The 24,733-nt window shown below is 37.0% G+C and overlaps 1 protein-coding gene across 6 annotated transcripts in view; it reads left to right on the forward strand.

The window, feature by feature from the left end:
• The window catches only part of GRM8 (glutamate metabotropic receptor 8), a 356,684-nt gene that overhangs the window by 225,059 nt on the left and 106,892 nt on the right, over nt 1-24,733 (forward strand). For all 6 annotated transcript variants that reach the window (XM_057415733.1, XM_057415734.1, XM_057415737.1 and 3 more), the window contains exon 7: nt 7,111-7,311. In XM_057415733.1, coding sequence (XP_057271716.1) covers nt 7,111-7,311 — 201 coding nt within the window. The remainder of the gene's footprint in view (nt 1-7,110; nt 7,312-24,733) is intronic.

Genomic DNA, 24,733 nt, shown 5'->3' on the forward strand with positions numbered 1-24,733 from the left:
GTTGCCAGAAACTACATCCAGCTGTGTCTTCTCATTATTTGAATCACAGAATCACAGAATGGTTTGAGTTGGAAGGGGCCTTAAGATCATCTAGTTCTATCCCCCTGCCATGAGTAGGGACACCTTTCACTAGACCATGCAGACATAACTTTCAGCCTAACATACTCATCACAGTAAATCTTGGCTCAGCAAGATGGTATTTTACATGATACTGCTGCTGTTAGATGTATTAGGCTCAGGTTTTAAATGTTTGAGAGCTCTGAATGTATGTGTTCTTCAACTCCATACACTGTTTCAAGCAGCTATAATTAAAGGATGTGAAGGCATTAAGTAGAAAAGGGAAAGTTTTTCAGTCTGATAGCTGCATTCAAACTGTTGTTAGGTTCTCTCAAAGCATAGAAATGAAGGAAAAAAGAATCTTCCATGAACAATGTAATTTCAGTTTGTTTTTCTAAAACACTCTATTAAATGGCACATATGGTAGCAGGAACAAAACCCCTCAGTATGACTAGAATAATGGTTAATTCCACTTTGGTACATACTATTGTGCATTTGTTAAAAGTGTTTTGCTGAAGCAAATTTCTGGTTTACTGTGAAGGTCAGAAAAAATGTTATGGTATTTCCATAGAAAAATGTTTGTGGGCAGGGATAGATTTTTTTAAGGTATTTCATTTAAGAACCATTTAGGCAAACATAAAAGATAGTTTCTCATTGCCGTTGATTAAAGTGAAAATTATTTTGCTTACGTGAAATGTTCTTTTTGCTATTTTCTGTTTGAAAAGTGTTCTGAAACTGTGAGGTTCCAGCCCAATTCTAGTATTTTAAAACCCCCACATTATTGCAGGGATTGAAAAACTGCTTCTTCCTCAGACTTTCACTAATTAGTTTTGCTGTTGTTTTTTTTTGTTTGTTTTTTTTTTTTTGTGATGTGGCATAAAGAGGCATAACCCCAGAAAAATTACATGAAGTACCAGTTCATTAAACCACAGAAAAAACATCTGTCAGTTGCTGAAGAACAGTAGACAGTCAAAGTGCTTCATTTCAGTATCATTGCTTCAACATTCTCAATTTTCTTTTTGGAATGGCTGAGAAAATTGATATAACCCTCAACTTTTTCTCTGAATTGCTTTCTAAACTGACACCATACTATTACAGAGGAGCCACAGGTTTTGTAATGGTCTCTCCAAACAAACTCATGCACAAAACAAGCATTATAGTTACCATGCGGCTATTAGAAAACTCCCCCACCATAAAAGTATATATCATCTCCTCAAGTTTGAGTAACAAGATAATGATCTCCACTGCGTTATTTGTTCAGAGAGAGAAAACTGTATAATGTGTGAGGCAAACAGCTGAATAATCATGAAGGCTTCAACAGGAGCAACATATGCTTCCTGCTGAGCCTGCTGAAATGGCTTGCAGTTATATAGATGAAAAAAAAACCCGCAAAACTGTTGCTGCAAAGATAGGAAGTTCTAACCACTTCTGATAAATAGAGGACTATCATGCCTCAGCTGAAGGGTAGTGGGACCCTGCTTACAGATTGTTGTGAATTAGTTGTAATTGTGATTGGCACTCACAAAAAGATCAATCTCAATACAATATGTATGTTTGATTGCATTTGCTTCCATGTACAGTCTAAGTAAAACGATTCTGTGAGCCAAGTAATGGGGATAAATAATTTAGCAGTGAGTAAAAATTGTGAATTGCAACTGTGAATTGAAAAAATGTTACTATATATCCAAGATCCAGACTTCCTAAAAGAGAAATTTGGAATAAAACTCCAAGTTGCACAGATACACCATCTTTAAGCAGTAATGGTGCACAAGCATATATAACAACAGCAGCTAAAGGGAAGCAAATAGAATAAAAGCTGTTTATGAGTAACCATTTTGCCTGTTACCATTTTCACAGTATATTTTCTTGTAATTTTTTCTTCCCCTCTCCATCTTACTTGTCCTCCCACTGTTACACCAGAAATATTTCTCCTCTTATTTGGAGCACAGTCCATAAAAAAGCTGATTTATTACCCAGCATAAGTGAGAAAGGACAGGGTGATAGAAGAGTGGATGGGAATGTGGAAAGGAGGGAGGAATGCATGTTCTTGGAAAGGATCTTTCCTTGCTGGTGACAAATCCATGATTAGAAGATTTCTGGACCTTTGACAGCAGGACTTTGTCACTGCTAAGGCAACTGTTCATACTGCTGTTCCCCAAAGCAATGCATGAACCCTTCCATGATTTCCACCTAGGAGTTTTCGGAGAGAGAAGGTGGAAGTTTTCTGAGAGTTTGATTTTCATAAGCTTTTGAGAATTAGTACCCCCCCAAAAATGGAAGAAGCCTTACACTCAGCCAGTATTTGAACTGAAAATGAAAAGTTAGCTGGACAGTTGTGTTCCAATCAGTCTTAGGCAAAGCAAATTAAAAATTATAATAAAGGAAATTGAGAAGAAAAAACAACACAAACAAACAAACTCCTCCCCCCTCCAAAAAAAAAAACAAACCCCAACAAAAAATATCAATTAGAGATTAGGAGACAACATCTTGAAGGAGCTAATTTCTTACATGGACCTCTAGTTATGTGTTCCTAATTTTTTGTCTCTAACTGTACTATTTTTCTAAGCTTGGAACCTGACTTTACGATGATTATTCTGTCAAAAGTAGGATCCTATTCCCATGCACACTGCACCCCCATACAAGATATCTCTATTCCTTTAAAGTAAGGAGCTCCACTCCTGTCTTCCAAAACTGTCAGTGCCGAAAATCTCTCCTAAACCCTTCACCCCCACATCACTGTTCCCATTTGAAGCTCTAACTAGCTGTTGTGTACAAGGTTCTTGACTTCAACCTTTGTCTTCAAGTAGTATAAATCAAGATTTTGACTAGATATATGGAATGGTTTCTTGAAGCTATAGAAATAATCTTGAGAGGTAATGTAGGCTGCACCTTAACAAAAATTGGTTTCAGTAATGCTAAATGGAAATGAAGATTTATAAGACAGCAGGAATGGGATTGCTTAGAAAAATGTTAGGTGAACTGGTAATTTCCATTAATGGGACAGTCAAATAAATAGATAATTCCTCACCACTTCTCCCCCCCCCCCCCCCCGCACCCCCTCCAATTCATAAATTGCAAACAGGTATATCCATTTCCATTATTTAGAATTTGTTATATTCTTAAGAGAATAATAAATAGGAACTCTGCTCTGAAGTTTTCCTGTTGTCATGGATTTATATGTGTGCAGAAGTTACTTCTACATGTGCTTTCATTAAAAATATGGTTTCTAAAACTTAGATGAGTTATGCAACATTTGTCACCTAGCAGCATCTATCACCTAGATCTCACCTGCTGGTGAGATGAGCAATTTAAGTTTTGTCTGTTCAAGATAGTTGTTCGGATGCCACAGGTGATATCATTGCCCGTGTACGAATTCATTATCTTAGCTATATTAATCTTTATTTGCCTACTTTATCCTGCTGTTTTTAATGAAGATACAATTTAATTTATTGTTGTAAAAGCCTAATTTCTCTTGATTAAGTTCCCTGAAATTTCTTGATTCTCAGCTCATACCTAGAGAGCTGACAATGTTGCTGCTTCATCTTCTCCTCCCCCTCACCCCCACCTAATATCCCCAGCCTCATCCTTGTCCACCTAATCCATATCTCAGCTTCATACTGCTACGCTTGTTATGTTTTTCTGTCATACCTGAGTTCCACCATCCTGAGCAGGATACACAATTATTCCTGAAGCATAGAAACAAAGGGGAAAATGATCACAAATTGTGAAGGCAATACCTCCTGCAACAGTTCAGTTTGTCACTTTTGCTCAGGAAGTGCAAGAGTAGCTATAACAACTCTTTCACCTGTACAGGATCTTAAAGGATCAGTCCTGTGGTTCACTTAAGAGAAGTCTCTCCCCAGAGAGATTTCAAATGGAGCCAGGAACAGCTGACACTTATGCTGGGCTACTGTTACACCTCTTCTAGCTCTTCTCTAGTCCAAGATGACAACATCAGTACACGTGTCTATGTATTTTCTTCATTTGTCAGGGAAACTCTTGACATCTTGCTGAAATTCCCCACAATCTTGCATTTCTCCACAGCTAGATTGGAAAACCTGCTGGAAAGCACCATGGCACATCTTCCTGGAGATCTGTTCCTGGGTGGGTTTCAGAGTTGGGAATATCTTATTCTTTTTGATAAAGACACAGCCTAAGCAATTTTTCCAGAGGAAAAACTGTAGGATGAGAAATAGAAGTGATCATTAAGCATTAGAATATTTCTATTGTGAGATACAAATTGTTATATTCTTTCAAGTCACCAGCGTGTGTAGAAACATGCCTCCTAGATCTGAGAGTCAAACTATAAATGTAACTTTATTACTTGATATGCAAGTCAGAAGAAAATTTGTAACCATGTCTTCCAAACGTGTGATATTATCTCCGTAGGAGCTGACCATATGTATGGCTTAGACAATATGCATATGTGGTTTTTTTTGGCTATACAGTAACATTTATTTAAGGCAGTGTAATGTAATTTAAGTTTAGAAGTTCTTGTCACCTTTACAAACTTGGTTTAGATGTTTGAGAATTCTAGAAAGAGAAGATGAAGGGAAACTTCAAAAAGAAAAAGCACATAATCCAATTTATTGGGTTTGTTAGTTATGCAAAGCACAGAGATCCTTGTCTATTGCCTTCCAGGTTTGACAGGTGTAAACCTGATAAATCTGTAATGTTCCTCACACCTTTATATGTATGGAAACACATTCAGACCCAACTAATTTTTTCCCTCTGTGATTTATATGATAAACTATTTTACATTCACATGTCTGTGAAGAGTAAAGGTAAAATGTTATGCTGTGGAAGAAATTTATGAAAATCCTATGGGTGTTCAAACTACAGCATAAATAGCAGAATATAATACTGATTCCTCACCCTCCTCACCTTTAAAAATCTCTACCAGTTAGTACAATATACTTGCTTAAGAGTTTGCAACTTTAAGTGTTTTATGAGTTAGCCTTTATTACAGAAAATGATTGCTGACTTTCACCAAGCCCTCACCTCTCAAAATACACATCCATCCATCTGATAGGAGAGAAAAATTGTATTTAGCTTAGCAATTAAAGTGGATATATCTCCTTCGAACTCCTCCTGTCCTGACAATCCTGTTTAGAGGATGTGGAAGCTCTGGGGAGCACATGCAGGTTATTGACTACTGTGTGCCTGCAGCAGTTCTGTAAACACCCTCCTTCACTTGATGTCCAGCAGTCCTTAACAATGCGGGAACAATTAAAGTGGGATTCATGACCTTTACCCATCACTTACTCTTGGAAGCTATGAAATAGTTAATAATCCTGCAACCTAATTAAATTTGGTCTCTTCTATCCTTCATATTTTATTTTTTTTATGTCTAGGCAATGCATGGCAACTAATTTTCATTACATGCAAGGAAAACCATTTCTGTTTTTCTGTTTATTTGCAGTAGAGTATCACTTTTACTAATTATTTGTCAGTCATTAGATAGCATGTCTTGAAAAGCATCTGTGAAGCTACTTGTGGCAAATCATAAAAATAAGTTATATGCTTTCCCCTCCAAATGGTTAGTACCTTTTCATGAGGTAATGATTTTATCATTTTTTAACTAATCACTGAGGAGAAATAAAAGAACATAATGGCCTTTTCAAGGCTATCCATTGCTCCCAGTGCTCAGGGATGTTTAAAACACAAAACACACCTGACTGTCAGATTACGAATTTGTTCATACATTATCACTGTAATGTGAGATAGTGGCACTGAAGTGCAGCAGGCAAAGAGAAGAAAGACCTCTGAGTATACTCCCTGTCTTTTTTCTCATGTCATATGGGCTTGCATACTTTGTCTAAAGAATGTTCTTGTGTACAGAATGTTTTCAGGCCTAAAAAATACACTTGTAAAAACTTGGATAAAAAAAAATTTGATAACCTGAACTCATAAAAGTCTGTGTTTAGAGATAAAAAAGAAACATACAAAGTAAGATACAGAGTGTTAAAATAAATACATTAAAAATATCCATAAACTTCTGGTTAATTTCTAAGTAGTCTTAAATAATGTGAATGGATTATTTTCAAACTGAATGAGCTGTCAATCTGGTAGATAACCTAAGTATTCATTCTTGTGTTCACTGAGTCAATAGGAACTTGACTGTATATTTCAGCAGGGCAGATTTCAGATCAAGATCTGCGGAGCCATCTTTCCCTGCTAAATTAAGATTTTGAGCATTTGAAATCACTGGCTCAATTCCTATATAGGACATGGGATTTCATATTGATTATCTGCTTAAGTATAATTTTCATGAACTTCATTTATTAACTTTTCTACTTAGTACAATTACCTATGAATGTAAAAGGATTTTGGGGTTTGGACATAAGTGATTAATGTGGGCAACTCCCTTAGAATAGCAATTTCATAATTCATTGATCTGCTTTGTGTTCCCTCCGAAGGAAAAATGTCCCTGTAGGAAATAGCAGAGAGTACATGGCTCTCAATGTGAAGCATAATTCACTAGTAGACACAGGAAAAAAGTCTCAGAATAAGCACTTTCCAATATGGAGACAGATGGCCACATCACTTGGCAAGCATTCAGCTTTTATCCCTGAGATGTTTAAATTATGTTTATCAAACAGTAGAAAGGGATAAAAATCATAGCAAACTTACATTTATCTAAAACAGAATGTCAGGCTGCTGTAGAAATGTCCTATAAATAACAATAAACAGCTGTTGAATGAAAGTCAATAAGGTAGAAAGAGAGTTTTTCTACTGGATTGTGGAAATACATATATCTATTTTTCTTTTTCTTGTAATGCAATGTGTCGTCCTTTTTCCTAGCCCAGAATTCAACATATTGTTTATATACCTGGCACAGTGTACAATGATTAGAGGCAAAAGCAGATGGCCATATTTTTTCCTTGTCTTGTTTATTTAGGTGATGGATAGATGAGTCCTAACTTTACCTATCAATCTGACTGTAATTATTTATGTTCTCCTGTGAATTTTTGCATGCAAATATTCATGCACATACACACACACACACGCACAGACAGAGAAATAAACTGACTCTTTCTGTTTCTTCCTTAGGCTTAGAAAGAATTGCAAGAGATTCAGCCTATGAGCAAGAAGGAAAAGTTCAGTTTGTAATTGATGCAGTATATTCAATGGCCTATGCACTACACAACATGCATAAAGATCTCTGTCCTGGATATATTGGTCTGTGCCCAAGGATGAGCACAACTGACGGTAAAGAACTACTTAGCTATATTCGGGCAGTAAACTTTAATGGTAAGTTACATGTATTCTTTTTCCCCTTCCTTTTCTTCTTTAAATGGTTCAGAAGTGACAAGATGTGTTGTTTTTTTTTTATATAGGATACTTTAAGGCACAGTAGAAAACAGGATTAGAAGCAGTTCTTTTTTAATCAGCACTGTGAGTTTTTTCACCTGCTTTGAAACCCCAAGTGTATTTTTCTTCTTAACATTAAGCTGCTCTCAAAAGAGAAGATGTTAAAAATAAGAATCTGTTGATCAAAATATTCCAGTGAAAAGCTGCTATTATAAAAACAAGTTGAGGACTCATGCAGTCCTATTGACAAATTAAAATCCTTTGACAGAAATTGCTTATGTGTTTGCAAGAGAATGAATAAAAAAAATGCTATTTAAAATGACTTTCTTCTGAAATTGCTGTTAACAATTTTCTTACAGATAAGACTAGTGAGTTTTCTTTCAATTTGCATATTTAAATCTCAATTAAATCACTCACAGTTCTGGCTTCTCTTCCATCTCATTGTTTTTGACTCAGTGATTTAGTGAGCTTTAACAAAACAATAATATATATTTTTAAGCAACACTACAGAATATTCTCTGCAGCTGGGATCTGCCTGCGTAGTTACAGATGTTTATGCTGTCAACAGTAGAGACCAATAAAGAACAGGATTAATTTATGAATGTAGAATTAAAAACGAAGAACATACTTGATGGTGAAATAAGGTTGTTGAAAATATACATTATTTAATTAAAATCATAATTATTGTAGACTGTATTTACCATTATTTTACAAAGAAATGGAGTAATGTTCTTGGCTGTGTTTTGGTTGGGTTTTTTCCCTACTTGGTGGTGATTCGCATACTAGACATGCCTTCTAACTATGCAGAGATAAGCGCTGTCTATCACAATTTGTTCCATGACTTCAGCTGCCAGCCTTTTTGAAAAAAAGCACAAGGTCATTTTGAATTTATCTTCCAAGTGGAAGCTCTTTTTGCTTTAGGTAACATACCAGACTCTTTGGTTGGCTGCAGTTCACAGGGTTTTTTTCCTATGCCATTTTCATGAAAAGAGAATCCTTGTCTCCAGGAATATAAAGATGGAAGGATTTTAAATGATTCTTTAGTGACTTTATAGAAAACCTGGAGCAAATTATGTTGCTGGCAAATTGAAACTTTTTATGATGACAAAGGTAAGGTTTGCAGTGACAATTATCTACTTTTATAGTAAACATTCTTCTGGGTCTGTGTTGTTAAAGCACAAAGTGATCTATTTTCATTTGTTGAGCATAAAGGTTTAGCATGAATAGTTATGCTGTACATTTCATATGAAACCTTTCTCTCCCTAGATTGTTTTTTTTCATCAATACCTGTCATAATTTCTCTGGCTGACTCTAGGTATTTCAACAAGGGGAGATTTAAGAGTGGGATAAAGCATTCTGGACAGTAATGAAAAAGTATCTGGTTTTGAACTGGTGATTTACTGGTTGAGGTAAAAAAAATATAGAAGAAACAATTCTGTGAGCTTCACTTTCTGTCCCACTAACTGTTCTCTGTACTAATCCAGTCCACATTATTCACTGATGCACCAATTTTTTGGGTGTATTATATGCCCAAGTACTTTTTTTTTTTTTTTTTTTTTTTTTTTGGAGGCATAAGCAAAAGATCATTTTTAACCCTTTGCCTTTTCCTATTAATTCAAAATTCCTGTCCCTCAGGACAGCAGTGCCACTGTGTCTGACTTGGTTTATAGAGATGAATATTTACATAGATTGCTAGACCTCCTATGATGGGTGTTGACAGTAGTGCTGTGTGTCAGTTTTGAAGTGCATCCCAGGTTCAGTCATTAATAATGTAGTATATTAAAAGTAAACTGACACATGATAGGAAAACCTTGGCTTTCACAACCATTCAAAGTAGCTTTTTTCTATACTAACAATCAATTACAGGATCAAAGCATTACTAAAGTATGTAGGGACCTGTGGAGATCATCTCCTCTAACCTCTGCTCAGACCATGATCAGCCAAATCAGGTTACATAGGACCATGTCCAGCCAGGTTTTAAATATATACAAGGATGGAAAATCCTCCAAAATTCTCACCGAGCAATCAGGCTCAATATTTGATCATCTTCTTGGTAAAAAACTTTTTCCTTATGCTCAAACAACTTTTCCAGTGCTTTAGAATTAAGCCGTTGCCCTTCAAGATGATGATAATTTCTAATACCAAGAAGTAACCGGCATTTTTAAGACAAGCAGATTTTCTTTTTATTCAATATCAGTTTCCCTTCATGATTCTATCCATATGCATGTTAAATCATCCTCTCACCTCTCTGAATTCAGTATACCCTTCTTAACCAAGGTCATAATATGTGGGTGCAAGTCCAATTAATATTCTGTCACATTTAGCTTAGGGGGTTTCACCTCACAAAGTATGACCTGTATTATGAAGAACATCTGTCTGCCTTACGGAGGGTATTTGCAAGAGTAAGAAAGCATATATATTTCTGTTTATTGGAGTAACTGTTTTGCTTTTGATTGCAAGTTATGAGTTTGGAATGGGTTTGGGTTTGTTTACTCTGTTTAACTTTATTTATGAATAATGAAGTTTTCCCCCCCCCCCCCCCCGAAGTATTCATCTGTGTAATATTCCATGACACCTTCATGACTGAAGGGCAATCATACCCACTAGCTCACAGTGCACTGATGTAATTGATATGACATTTGTTTCTGCTTAGATATTTTTCTACCAGTTTTCTATGCTAAATGCAGAAAATCTCACAGTTCAGTGTGATTTTAAAGGGGATAGAATTTCTTCATTTGTAATAGGAATAAAGAAATTAATTTGTACATGCAATTTGTACTACTGCTGAATGTAGTCTCCTGTTTACTATTGCCTGTGTTTTTCTTAAGACTGCTAGCAAAGTATGGTGTAGCATATTTAGTTCCCTGTGTTATTTATGGTCACTACTAGTAGAACATAACCATTCCTTTATGGCTATTTGATGAAAAAAATACTTATAACTTCTATAATTTTCATGCTCCTTCTATGTTTTTCCCAGGCAAAAAGTGAATCTTGTCATTTTATGGTTTTCTTATTTTAACAAAGACACCACATTTGAAAGATTTTCACTACTAGATTTTGTATCCAAATGTGGGCACTAGTGTGATTGTGGCACAATTCAGTATATTCTCCAGTCAAATTGCTCTAGTATTCTCTATTTAACTTCATTATTCTGTCTACAAAATAGTCAGATGTTTTCCGAGAGTTTTTACCCTGGCATTTATCTGCTGAGTGTTTTGTGAGAAGTGCTTTGCTGAATTAGCTATAAATGCTCATCTTTTAACAGAAACAGGACTTGAACATGCATTTTTTTCATGGATGGAAGTGTTTTCAAAGTTGCTTTTGGTCTGTTTTTTAAGAAAAAGTTTGATCTTTGTATTTCCTTTCGAATAAGGATGACACATGGATACAGTGCTATTTCTTGGGTGGGAATAAAACATAAAGTGATAAGACTAGACTGATCAGTGCCTCCCTCACCAGCTGTCTCACTACTAAATGAAAGATCAAAATTTATAGTTAGATTCCAAAGATAAAGAATATTGCTTATATTATATATAAACCATTTCATAGAGAAGAAAGTTCCCTTTTTCTATATATGTAGATTTGCAGCTAGTATAAAGTAGCTGAGTTTTGCCTACCTATTTATATTTGCATTCATATTAATATACTGCAGTAGTTCCAGGGTTAAACATCAAGAAAACATCACACGCTATAACACAATATATTTACAGATATTACGATGAATCTTTCACTTAATCACAGATGTAAGGGCAGTTCTTGACCTGTATTTTCATACATGCAGAGACATTGTGTTTGCTTTGATGGGCTACTTATCCTGTGAGTGAACAGGTATACTTGCTACTTTGACATCCTTTTAAGTAAGAAGGGAGCAGTAGGTGGAAGTACTGACTCGTCTCTGTCATCAATGTTCAGATAAATGGCGGCTTCTGCAGAAGGTCCCTGCAACACCACCTCCCCCTCCTGGTGAAGAGACTCAAAATACATTCTGAGTCTGCACAACCTTTTCTCTGATCTTCTCTGGGCCAGCGTAAAACAATTATGTTGCTTGCTGAGATTTTGTGACAAATCTACAACAGCAGTGGAACAGGTTGCCTAGAAAAGAGTGAACATCTTTGGAGATATTCAAAACCCAGCTGGACATGGGCAAACTGCTCTAGCTGTGCCTGCTTTAAGCAGAGAGGTTGGAACAGGTAATCTCCAAAGGTCCTTTCCCACCTCACCATGCTGTGATTCTATAGCCCTAGCTGGACTTGAAAGAAAGAAAAGTATATCACTCACCTTTGCATTACAATATTAAATGAACATGTGTTACTTTTACTGTGCTCTTCTGGAACTAATTTAATAGTCTGAGGACTAGTAAACCTTGCTGTTTATTTGGTATTTAGATGTGTTAATTAAATGCTTTTGATAAAAGATTAATCTTGGCTACACACACACATGTACACACACAGCATCAACCCCATTTAAAAAGCAAACATGCAAATTTCATCCTGAAAGGGAAGAACGATTTTTTCCGACAAAACTTTACCTATAGAGGACAGTTTTTAAAAACATGAAGAATGAGGTTTCTTATGGGGAATTTTGAATCCTCCAGAGAATCATTATTTTGGAATCAGTTGGTTACAAAATTAGTCTTCTCTTGTTATCTTTTGAAGTTGCTAAGACATCAATCTGTGCAAAACTCTCCTGACTTAATATTCAGTTCAGACTGTTTTAAATGTTTTCTTGAAGAAATCTGGCACTTCTCTATTCTTTCACTGAGTACAAAATTTGCATTCTCAAATCATTATTTATCATTAAAACAGAAGCTTTAAAATTTTCCTTTGAGGCTTGTAAGCTTTGACATTTCTTAAGGCATTCAGCACAATAGAACTAAATGTCCCAGTAAAACAAAACTAAATGTACTGGAGATATGTTACTAACTCAGATTTTTAAAAATCCAACTCAAGTCTATGACTACCAACAAAGAAAAAAAAAACCTTTTGAAATAATTGGAGCTGGGCATGTCAGTGATTGTAAAGTTATGAGTTCCTATGGTCAATTCATAATTTAAGGGTTTGTACTATGAGAAACACCTAGCATCCTACAAGGCCACTGGTAACCTATTCTGATGGGGTTAAAAACTACCTAAGCATAATGGCAGATAATAGCAGATGAGTAGGTCAGATGGGGACAAATAAGATTAACAATGAGTTGGGAAGGGATGAGCTCTGCTGACCTTCCTAGGATTCACTGCAGTAACAACTCTAGTTTCACTAATTGGTACTCTGCTAAAGAAGCAAAGATACTACTTTCAGCTGCAGAAGTGGGAGTGGAAAGGGGAATGTCTGCTACAGTTTTATTAAGATCTGTGATGTTTTCTCTATCAGAAATTAATCACATGACATAACGCCATGTGATATTTTAAATCTCGGTGGTACAAAGGTATGTTTGAACACATGGCTAAAGCTTAAACTAACATAGAAGAGAACTCATAAAATCCCAGAATTTGAAACAGTTCATTCTTTTTATGTACTTTTGACATGGTTTCAGAGGTGTCTAATTTGGTTTGTGAATGCACTGAGTTTGTAGCAGATCATTTGTTATAACAAGTTCTGATGTCTAGTTTCCCGTACCTTTATGTTAAGAAAGGAATTATTACCTCTATTAATTTATTATTATTGGGGATGAGAAGGGGATGATTTAAAATAAGTTCTTATTTGACATGCTAATTATTTTAATTGAATTAATCCAGGTAGCTATACCAGAAAGCAAACTTACACAGTGGTCTGAATCATTCTTAATAGGTTTAAGTAATGTATGGTTATAATATAAACACGCACAGCAGGCAAAGCTTGGAACTGCTGTGATTCTTAGTTACCTCATGAATCCCTGTGATTAAAATCAGAGATTATGAATGCTGGCTGTGAAATTCGAAGGTAGAATCTAAAAGTATGTGCAATTTATAAGCATGCTTTTGCCTATGTACAGATCTTAAGTACTGAGTAATTGATCAGTATAAGTGCTCCACATACAAAATTCATGGTGTAGAACATGACTGAGGTCAATTTGCTGTTTTGAGGAACAAAGTCTAATTTATAAAGTATTTTAAAAATTAATATGTAAAGGAAGGTGATAAAATATTTACCCTCATTATCCAATTAATTTGAATTTGAATCTCCTGATAGGTAAGGATATTTAGATATATTAGAATACAGTTTTCTTGATCATATTAGAGCAGTACAAACTAACCCTTGCCATTCTGAGTGAAAAAGTATCTGAGTGCAAAGAAGCTGCATCCATACTGCATGGGTTCTTTTGCATTTTATTCAGTGTAAGAAACTCCACAGCTGCAGTTCTGCAGCATTTTTAAACCCTTCAGATATATTTATTACCTTCATTAATAGGAAGAAGGTGTTCCACATGTTTTGAGGAGTATCTTGACAAGCTTCTTAATTGAAATCTTTAAATTTAATATATCCTCTTAAATTTATGAAATCAAGTAACAACCTTTGTAGAAGTTACTAATTTTTCCCTATGTCAATAACCCATTTGGTAAGACAACAGTTCTGCAAGCCAGCAGGACAGTCATAAGGGGAAATTAATTGCTTTTTAGTACCTCTGTAACAGAAAAATATGAGCCTTTTTCATTTTCCTACAACAAATTCTACTTACATGTCCTGGGTTCAGCAGTAGCAGTCATGTTTCTCCTCCTTGGTAGCTGGTGCAGTGCAGTGTTTTGACTTTCGGCCTGGGAACAGAACTGATAGCGATGTTTTGGTTTGGCCAAGGACTTTGTGATCCTCATGCTCTGCCAGGGAGGAGGGGAAGCCAGGAGGAAGCAGAGACAGGACACCTGACCCAAACTGACCAAAGAGGTATTCCATATCACAGCACGTCATGCCCAGGATGTAACTGGGAGTGAGCCGGAAGGGCTGGGAGACTGCAGGGTTGGAGGAGGTATCGGTCGGTGCTTGGTCGGGCTTGGGGGGCGAGTTATCGGTCAGCTGGTGCTGAGGTGTTGTATTCTCTTCCCTTGTTATTTCCTTTAACATTACTATTACTGGTGGTAGCAGTAGTGGTGTGTGTTATACCTTAGTTACTAAACTGTTCTTATCTCAACCCGTGGGAGTTGCATTCTTTTCGATTCTCCTCTCCGTCCCTCCGGGAGCAGGGGGAGGGCAAGAAAGGGGGGGAAGTGAGTGAACGAATTACCTGACTGGGTTTAAACCACGACATTACAAAATGAAACAGACACATTAGAGAGAATATCAAGGGGAAAAAAGGCAATACGGATTTTATTAAGAGTATTTGGTTGTGGAAATAAGCTGCATTGATAGTATATTCATGTAAAAAGAGATCTAGCTGGTAATGGCTGATAAGCAACAAACAGAAAATAGAACACTTCAGGAAAGTCACTGTCAGTGAAATTATGTTGGCAAATCTTACATTCTCATTTAAGGAGGAAAATAACCATTTTTTTAATGTTAAATGGAAGGACAGTGAAATCAGTTAGACGATATTCTAGGGCAGGAATTCCAGGGAGGAGCAAATAAATTTACAATTAGGAGACGATGCCAACATCATCAGACAGTACTGTTTAGTTTTTCTACCCATTTGTTGTAGAGTTGTGGGATTCAGTTGTAATCAACCAAGTTCTGATCTACAGTCAAAGCAGTACTGGATTCGAGAGCAAGTTAGACCGTGTTACCTGATGCAATCTTAAGCAAAACCTGGGAGAATCCAGGCAAATGAAACAAGACACCCAAGAGGAAAGTGATGGGATTCAGTTCATCAGTTAAAAGCAATAAAGTTTCCCTCAGTTTCAGTAGCTGGTGAACTCTACAGTAAGTGTCTAGTTATCTATATAGCTGATGGGAAAGGCTAATGCCTCTAAAGTCTACCAGAGAGCTAGCCTGTCTATTAGCATTTAGGGACCATAGCAACTCATCTACTTCTGTGTGTTTTTCTGGAGGCAGCTATGAGTCACAGGGATTTTCTCAAAGGCTGGTTGAAGAGTTTCTAATAGTATGAAATACTAAATATGTAGAAGATTGTTTATCTTACAAGCTTCTCTAATTTACTCCAGCAGAGGAAGCATTTGCTGTTATTCCTGGGGATTAAGGTATCCAATCATTTTGGCTACACAGCACGTTATGTTTTATGCTGAACAGATTGGACTCAAAGTGTTGCTCCCCATAGTCTTAGACACATCTCTCTCTTGTAAGCTTGAAATAAAATGGATTTGATACGTAAATTCCTGAGGCATAGTGTTTTAAATAGAGAAAACGTTTCTCTCAATTCTCCTGTTATCTCTATCATCAAAATTGAATATTTGATATTTAAAGGTAAAATATTTTGCAGTAAAGGTTTTAGTGGATTCCATGCATAGCACACTCTCAAAGTGATGATGTATTAGTGAGGCTTCCATATTAACATTTTCAATTTGTGCCAATTTCTTTAGGTTATTAACTTTTATAATTACATTAACATTTAATAAAAAAAAAAAGATTGGAATATAGGATATACAGAAGACCCTTTATTAGTTACACTCAGAAGCCCAAACTCTTTAAGTCCAAGTCATAGGAGCCTACAAAGCCAGATGGATTTAAAAATGGTCCTTCTCTTTATTACTTAGAGCTCTATTAACAAATTATCAGCTTGACTGGTGCTCTACTTGAGAGCTTTATTTTAGCAGTTTTATTTGCTGGTAGTTGAATTATTTATGTAAAGGTTAGATTATCAGAGGACACAGCTACATTTCAGAGTATGAAAGTTTGGATGTGTTTTTAACTACTGTGTTAAAATTTACACACCAATCATAGCTTCCTCCTTAGACCTACCAATTACAATGGGTGAGCTTTACTTTCTGGTATGATTAACTTTGATGCTGACTTGCCTGAAGTTTAGGAGTTAAACTGAAGGGTAAAAGAACATGGTACAGTCAGTCTCTGTTAAGTCAAGGGGAAGATGTTTATGTGTCTGAACAATTCCATTAGGAAATTGGAAATATTTAATGTAGTAGTGCTAACTCTGCTTTGAAGTGAAGATGGTAGAAACACTGGAGCTTAGTCCTGCCCGCAAACTTTTCATATTGGTCTGAGATGTAAATGTTCACTAAAGAAAGTAATTGGCTTCTAAGCTTTTAATCCAAAGGAGAATGAAGCCATGTCCCATAAGCAAGCTTTAAAGAAGTATCGGGCATGACTGGGAGGATATTCTTTAGGCCTTTTGCAATTGGGTCACTGTGCACTAAGAACGCTGAACTTCCTAAAAGTCCTGTTCAAAAGGACTTCCAGTATCCTCTCTTAGTAGCACTAAGTGTCTATTAGTTTATATAAAGTCATAGTTCTTCTTGTTCTTTTATTCTAGTGAAAGCAGAATTGAAGCAGCTATAAACGTATGAGTCCATATTCCTACCCAGCCAGCACTGAAACCAGAAATCATAGTGCAGTGCAGGACAAATTTTATGCATTTGTGGAGGGCTGGGTTGTTTTTTTTTGTACACCATTCTCAAAGAAAGACCTGCCATCAATATCTGGATTATGTTTCATTTTCATTTAGATTAAATTTTTCTGTTTTCTAGAAGACAAATTACCAGTTAACCTTTGGGATTAAAGCAGTATATCTGTATTATCTCTGAAGGGTTATAGAAGCTAGCACGATTTTAAACACTGTTTTTTACTAATACACATTTTTATGATTGTCCAATAAGAAAATAAAACAAGCCAAGAAAAAAACCAAACTTTGGTTAGAGAAAGAAGCTATCAACATATTACCGTAGTTTTAATATCAAGGAGAAAAAAGAGTTTTCAAGTAATAATGATGGTTGATTATTCCATCAAACACTTCTGTTTTCTTTCAGTGAGCAATGAAAAGATAGATTTTACCCTATCGTAGATTGAATATCTTTTGAGTTTCTTACAACTTTGCAATGTGTGAAATACAGCTTGATTAGGTCACAGCATGATTAAAAGAATTTTCACAGAAATGGGTGTGACAAGTTAAATCCATTCTTGCAAAAGCCCAAAATTTTGCAATCTTTCAAGAAATAGTTTCACTATGTCTGTTCTACTACTTTTTTTGCATTTCCAACTCTAAGTCTATGCTCTCTGCATATCTCCTTGTAACTTTTTGCCACATGTTTTAACTTAAATAAGGATTCAGAGTTGCTAAAGACATTTGTAATTAAGAATTTATCAGCAATAAAGAAGTATAAACTCTGATCTATTTAAGTGTTTAATTAACTAAGAGAAAAAATGTTCTTAAAAGAAGATTGCAATGCATTTTTCATTTTTACTCTGTGATCTTGCCCTAAAAGTACAATACCATGAAAATGTCACCGCAGATAAAAAATCATACTGGTTATTACTGTCCAGATGTTTCCAGTGCCTGGAGGCATTAAAAAACCATTGGGCCAATCTGAGTGTTCTCAGATTATGAGCATTTAGCTTTGTTAAATTAACTCACCCTTTTTATTTCACATTCTGAAATGGAACAGTGTTATTCAGGTTACTGAAATATTTCTTCAGAACTAGGTAATGAATATTACCTGTTGATTATTTAGTTGAAAAAAAGACAATCCATTAGCTAACGGGGAAAATGCAGAAATATTATATTCATCAGAACTACGTTTATAAAATTCCAACTGTACTATGGTCAATAGAAAATTTACTGTTTATTTTAGTGGGTCTGGAATACTGGTATTAATCAATTGTACTTGAAAACAACTGTAAAAAAGTATTGACCCTAACAATTTTAACAAATTACTAAAAAAGATAAAGAAAATTCCAGATCAATTGGCAAGCAAATAGAAAAATCCCATTTGCAATTACAATTACTTATGCATGAGTACCATCTAGTCACTTAGATGTGGCTTCAGGTTTACGTGTTGTGCTTGCTTTGTACAGGAAGACAGTTCCTAAGAGCTTGAAAAACGTAGTAATATAACAGTTACCTGACCTATCTGGGGAATTCAGAACATCCTGAGTTTACAGATGTGCTCTCTGTCACATATGTTCATCTGCACAAGTAAAAAACAGCAAAGTAAGAGACAGTCCTTGTCATTCACTAAATGAATATTCCCCTAGGAACTGTATGTTTTTCAATAGAAAGACAAGTGGGTTTGTGTTTGCCTGTGGCAGGCAAAGGTAGCAATTTGTACAGACTCAGTGGAAGGGAAGTAGCTATGTTTGTCACCCATGCATATACTCATGAAAATCTTTAAAATAACCATAAATCCACAATTCTGTATGTTGCATCTTAAGAAGGTGTCAATAGTAGATTGCTTTCCTTTGACTGTAAGGCTAAGCAAATAGTAGGACCTTGGCAGGCTGGAGAATTGGGTGGAGAGAAGCCTAATGAGGTTTAACAAGAGCAAGTGTAGGGTACTGCACCTGGGAAGGAATAAACCAAAGTACCAGTGCAGGCTGGGGCCGGACCTCATAAAGAGCAGTTCAGCTGAGAAGGACCTGGGAATATTGGTAGATGACAAGTTGACTATGAGCCAGCAGTGTGTCCTTGTGGCCAGGAGGGCCAATAGTATCGTGGGGTGCACTGGGAGGAGTGTGGCCAGCAGGTCGAGGGAGGTGATCCTTCCCTCCACTTGACCCTGGTGAGGCCATATCTAGAGTGCTGTGTCCAGTTCTGGGCTCCTCAGTACAAGAAAGACAAGGAGCTACTGAAAAGGACCCAGCAGAGGGTGACAAAGATGATCAGGGCTATGGAGCATCACTCCTATAAGGAGAGATTGCAGGAGCTGGATCTGATTGGTCTAGAAAAGAAACTGAGGGGGGATCTCATTTACGAATGTAAACATCTCAAAGGTGAGTGTCAGGAGGATGGTGCCAGACTTTTCAGTGGTGTCCAGCAACAGAACAAGGAGCAGTGGCCATAAACTAAAACACAACAAACCTCAACATGAGGAAAAACTTGTTTACACTGACAGTGGCAGAGCACTGGAACAGGCTGCCCAGGGAGGTTGTGAAGTCTTCCTCTCTGAAGACATTCAAAACCCACCTGAACACATTCCTGTGTAACCTCCTCTGGTTGGCCCTGCCTTGGCAAAGGACTTGGACTAGGTGATCTCCAAGGGTCCCTTCCAACCCTAACTATTCTGTAATTCTGTGAAATAGCTACAGCCACAGACGACACATTATTGCTCACTCTGAGCTCCAACTGGATCAACATTTGATTTTCCTGTTTGGCTGTGCAGCCTCTGTCGACTGCCCTGGCTTTCCTCCAGTATAGCTTGATCCTGAGTTGAGAGATAAAAAATATATTGCCAGTCTTCCTGTTCCACACATAATCCTATTTTACAAAGATATCCATAGGTAACATTAAGTTACAGCTCATATGGCCTGTTATGATAGCTGTGTCCCACATTTTGGAGATAATTGTTATGAATTTTAAAGGAAAGTGAAAATTATGTATGAACCTCAAGTCATCATCTGTGTGCAGAATATGCAGCTACAGGGCAGTCAGACTCCTCAGCACATGCCAGACTGTGCAAACTTGAAAGGCTTATTTAGTGCAGACTCTGCCATGGTTCTTTCAAGTCTCTACCCAAAGATCTGAAGGGAAAGCCTCAGGATATTAGAGTCCACTGCTTGTCATTTTGGAGAAAAACTACCAAAGGTGCTTGGAAATAATCCTTAAATTAACATACAGCCACTGTGGGAAAGTTTCTGCTAAGCCAGCTGGTGTTTAAGGGCTCCAGTTCTTGATTGCTGCAAATTGTTGTATTGATCCTCCTTATGCATGGACTAACTGAGGCTCAGATACTGACAATTTTTTCTGTTTTGCATTCTCACTATTTCTTACAAGCAGGGGATATATTCATGCACAAAGCGCTTAAGGAGGATTTCTTGCTTACCTGAGCATAAAACACACATGGTTTTATTCTTATTGTAGTGAGTTGTCCTATGCCTTGTACAGTGAATCAGAAAACACAGGGACAACACTAACTTTTAAAGGCAATCTACTTTTATACCATGTAGATATATTTTTTTAGCAATTAAATTTCATAAATCCACAGCTGCTGGGAACTGAATTGTCAGGTGTCCTAAAGTTTGTCGTCACAGGGTATGAAGGGTCAGAGCAATGATATATGCCTTCTGCCACTTATCCTGTAGCAGACACACCCAGCTGCAATGTGCAACTACAGTCTCTGATATTATTTAAGGATTCAAATTCTTAATGCTTATATCAATTTGCACAGCAGAAGTAAAGGCATATGTGTGAATGTGTTTCAATGAATTATTGCATGTTATGTCAGACATAATTGGTTGTTATCACAGGCCACCAAATTTTTGAGATAAAGACATGAGCCATTCTCTTTAAATAAGGACTCTGGACCTGTGTTCAGAAGTGATTTAAGGTAACTTACTTTGGTTTGAATAGCAGAAGTTTGCCCCTCCTTTGGAGGTGAGAGATTGTAGGTGCTGAAAAAGGAGTGAACTCAAGAGGGGGAGAAAAAGAAGGTAGCAAATGGCAGCTGAGAAATTCACCTTCTGTTTAAGTCCTCCAAATACACACAAGGAGGTTTTTGTGTTCATTATACATACATGTATAATCAGATTAAAGATTTCCTATAAAAATAAGATGATAATAGACATTGACTATACTTGCCAAACAGTGAATAACATCAATGTCACTTGAGAAGTACAGACTGTTTCTTCCATGCGTGGAGAAGAGGTAGCAATTTTTTTTACAGAAGTGTCCCACTAACACAGACAAATGTGCATCATGTGAGCTTCATGGCAACAGTCTGATATCTACTCGAGTGCATGCCATGTCATGTCAATAGATGTCTTATGAGTTTGTGAAGCCCAGAGGTTATTATGTGTTCCTAATAGACTGTACTGAAGTCAGGTTTTCCAGAATTGAACACTTATAAAATATTTTCCTAATGTATTTGGGTTGGTTTTTTTCAGTAGTTTGTGGAATAGTGTATATTCTAATTCTGAAGTCACTAAATGCTAGAATAGATTCACAAAACCAAAAAATGTATGAAATGGTTGCATTATAACACTAGATTTAAATAATATTTAAAAAGCATTAATGGCCTTTACAGAGAAATTTATGCTTATCCCACTTATCCTGTGTCACCTGAAAAAAAAAAAACAGCAGCAAAGCAGACTTTGATGGAATTTTTTTTTTTCTGTCTTATTGTCTAATTATTTGATTTTTGTGTGGAGTAAACTAAAACTAATTAAATGGAGAATTAGAATCTCTCAAGGCCCTATAGCTGTAGTGGTGAGTAATGTTCTTATCAGTTGAATCACTAATGAAATACAGCGATTAACTGGCATTCCTGACAAGGATGCTGATTTCATTGAGCAATTGCAAGAAACTCTTTTTGTGGCTCTGGTCCTTGAGCGAAAACCTTTGGGAAAACCTTTGGGAAACTGGTCTCAGGAATGGCATCTCTTAGCTTCTAATATTGCTAACCTTCAGGTTTCTATGGTCAAGCTCATAAAAATTTGGGCAGGGCTCCCTTGTGCCAAGGCAGTGCCATTTCAGCAGTGCTGAGAGCTTATCAGCCAGGATCCCTGTGAGTCTGTAGTTGCATGTCACTTGAATTCTGTCCAGACAGAACAACTCAGAACAGAGACACAGCAAAAAAGAGGTATCTCTCCCTCTTGAGTCTGGGAGAAGAAGAAGCTTTGCACCTCATTAGTTGGACTAAAAAGCTTCTGAAAATGGGATTGTAAATGCTCGTTCTTCAGAAACTGAAGAGGTGCAATTTAGTGCCACTTGGGGCAGTTCTTGGATAATTAAATTAAACTCAGGTCTTGGTCATCAAGATAGGTAGTTGAACCCTTGTATTCCTGTTGGTCCTTTGCCTATTAAAAATGTCTTCCTGTTTTATGTGAGTGATTTTCATATTGTAAAGTCCTTGGACTCTGTGATAACATGGAGACTTACTGTGGTAAAATGGGAAGTGGTCAAGAAAGGGAATAATTCTGATGGGGTTTACTGTCTTCAGAGATTGCATATAGATCTTTCATTTGAGCTCATATATAAAACAATAATACAGATCTATTGTTATAAAATTGACCTTTATTTTCTTGATTTGGTGTAGGCATCTTTTACTGTAACATGTTGTAAAGATTACTGTAAATATTCTTAGCTTTTCTCTCTTGCTACTGCTACAATGGCTTCTTTGTCCTCCCACAGAAGTCCCACTGTCAGAATCAATGACATTCATATCAATGGGAAAATATTTCTGAAAATTTAAATATTCCATCTTCATGGTCCTGACTTACTAACAATTTCTAATGGAGTATTTAACAGGAACCAGCACAGATCTTGATATGAATTGCCAGACAGATATGTAACAAGAGGGGTTCTGAGTAAGGAACTGTACAAGGATAATGAAACCTGACAATAACAGAAAACTGTGGACAAAGAACTGAGGGTAAGAACAAATGAGCATGACTCCCATAGAAAAGGGTCAGAAGCTGGTGCCTGAAACATATGGTTTGTTGCCAGGAAATGGAAAGTAATTAGGTTAGAAACAAAAAACCAGAAGGGCTTATAACTTCAGCAGACTGACATGCTACAAATATTGAACAATAGCTAGATTAGAGACAAGGGCTATTTATAATGGTATCACTTTTTCTCCTTTTTTTTTTTTTTTTCCCTCAGGAGAAATAACAGCAAACATTAGAGACACATGACTATGTCGGTGATAAAAGATGCAGTTCTTCCTAGTTTTGTAAAAAACAGCAAAACTACTATGATCTGTTTGGTTTGCCATATTTTGTGTGTGTCATATAACTAGATAAAATGGAAGAGGGGACAAATATAGAAACGGAATAGTACAGGGACACAGAGACTTTAGCTATTCATAAGCCGAACAGAATAGGAATGGAGTCCAATCTATTTCACATTAGATAAGTATAGTGCAGATATCTACACATGAATGAGTGGTGTCCCTCAGGCATCAGTGCTGGGACCGGTCTTTTTTAACATCTTCGTCCCTGACATGGACAGTGGGATCGAGTGCGCCCTCAGCAAGTTTGCCAATGACACCAAGCTGTGTGGTTTGGTTGATAGGCTGGAGGGAAGGAATGCCATCCAGAGGGACCTTGACACCCTTGTGAGGTGGGCTGATGCCAACCTCATGAAGTTTAACCATGCCAAGTGCAAGGTCCTACACCTGGGTCGAAGCAATGCCAGGCACAGCGACAGGTTGGGCAGAGAAGAGATTCAGAGCAGCCCTGTGGAGAAGGACTTGGGGGTGTTGGTTGATGAGACAATGAACATGAGCCGGCTTCAGTGTGCGCTTGCAGCCCAGAAAGCCAACCGCATCCTGGCCTGTGTCAAAAGAAGCGTGACCAGCAGGTTGAAGGCGGTGATCCTGCCCCTCTACTCTGCTCTTGTGAGACCTCACCTGGAGTATTGTGTGCAGTTCTGGTGTCCTCAACATAGAAAGGACATGGAACTGTTGGAACAAGTCCAGAGGAGGGCCACGAGGATGATCAGGGGACTGGAGCACCTCCCATATGAAGACAGGCTGAGAAAGTTGGAGCTGTTCAGCCTGGAGAAGGCTGCGTGGAGACCTCATAGCAGCCTTCCAGTATCTGAGGGGAGCCTATAGGATGCTGGGGAGGGACTCTTCGTTAGGGACTGTAGTGAAAGGACAAGGGGTAATGGGTTCAAACTTAAACAGGGGGAAGTTTAGATTGGATATAAAGAGGAAATTCTTTCCTGTTAGGGTGGTGAGGCACTGGAATGGGTTGCCCAGGGAGGTTGTGAATGCTCCATCCCTGGCAGTGTTCAAGACCAGGTTGGATGAGACCTTGGGTGATATGATTTAGCGTGAGGTGTCCCTGCCCATGGCAGGGGGGTTGGAACTAGATGATCTAAAGGTTCTTTCCAACCCTAACCATTCTATGATTCTATGATTCTATAACTAGTTGATTGCACTGCTTTTACAGTGAACAAAGAGAATGTCACTTAGTGGGACACAATTCACCTCATCATATACTTGTCTAAATAAGCCAGGTTAATTGTGCTTTAAAGATGTCTTGACTGACAGCAGAGCAAATCTATAAAGCTATATCAGCTTTAGATGTCTATTTCCAAAGACAGGTGAGACAACTCCAATACTACTCAGGGTTTTTTTATGAAAAAATTAGCTTGAGGAAAGAGGTAGGAACAAAATGATGAGTTGCTACTGAAGGTCGTTTACCAAATGAAAAAAGATATGGCAAAAACTTAGAGCAGGTGCAAAAGCTGTATGATAACACTACTTTGCAGAAAGTTATTAATTTAATTACCAGCAACAATAACAATAACCATAAATTAATAATAAATTAACACTGCTATTTCTTGTCTGCTTTAAAAGCAATGAATGCAGAAGTAATGTGTATGG

Source organism: Pezoporus wallicus, unplaced genomic scaffold (assembly GCF_028554395.1).
Source record: "Pezoporus wallicus isolate ANWC-B61680 ecotype Strahan unplaced genomic scaffold, APGP_CSIRO_Pwel_v1 contig_6966, whole genome shotgun sequence".
Classification (NCBI taxonomy): Eukaryota; Metazoa; Chordata; class Aves; order Psittaciformes; family Psittacidae; genus Pezoporus; species Pezoporus wallicus.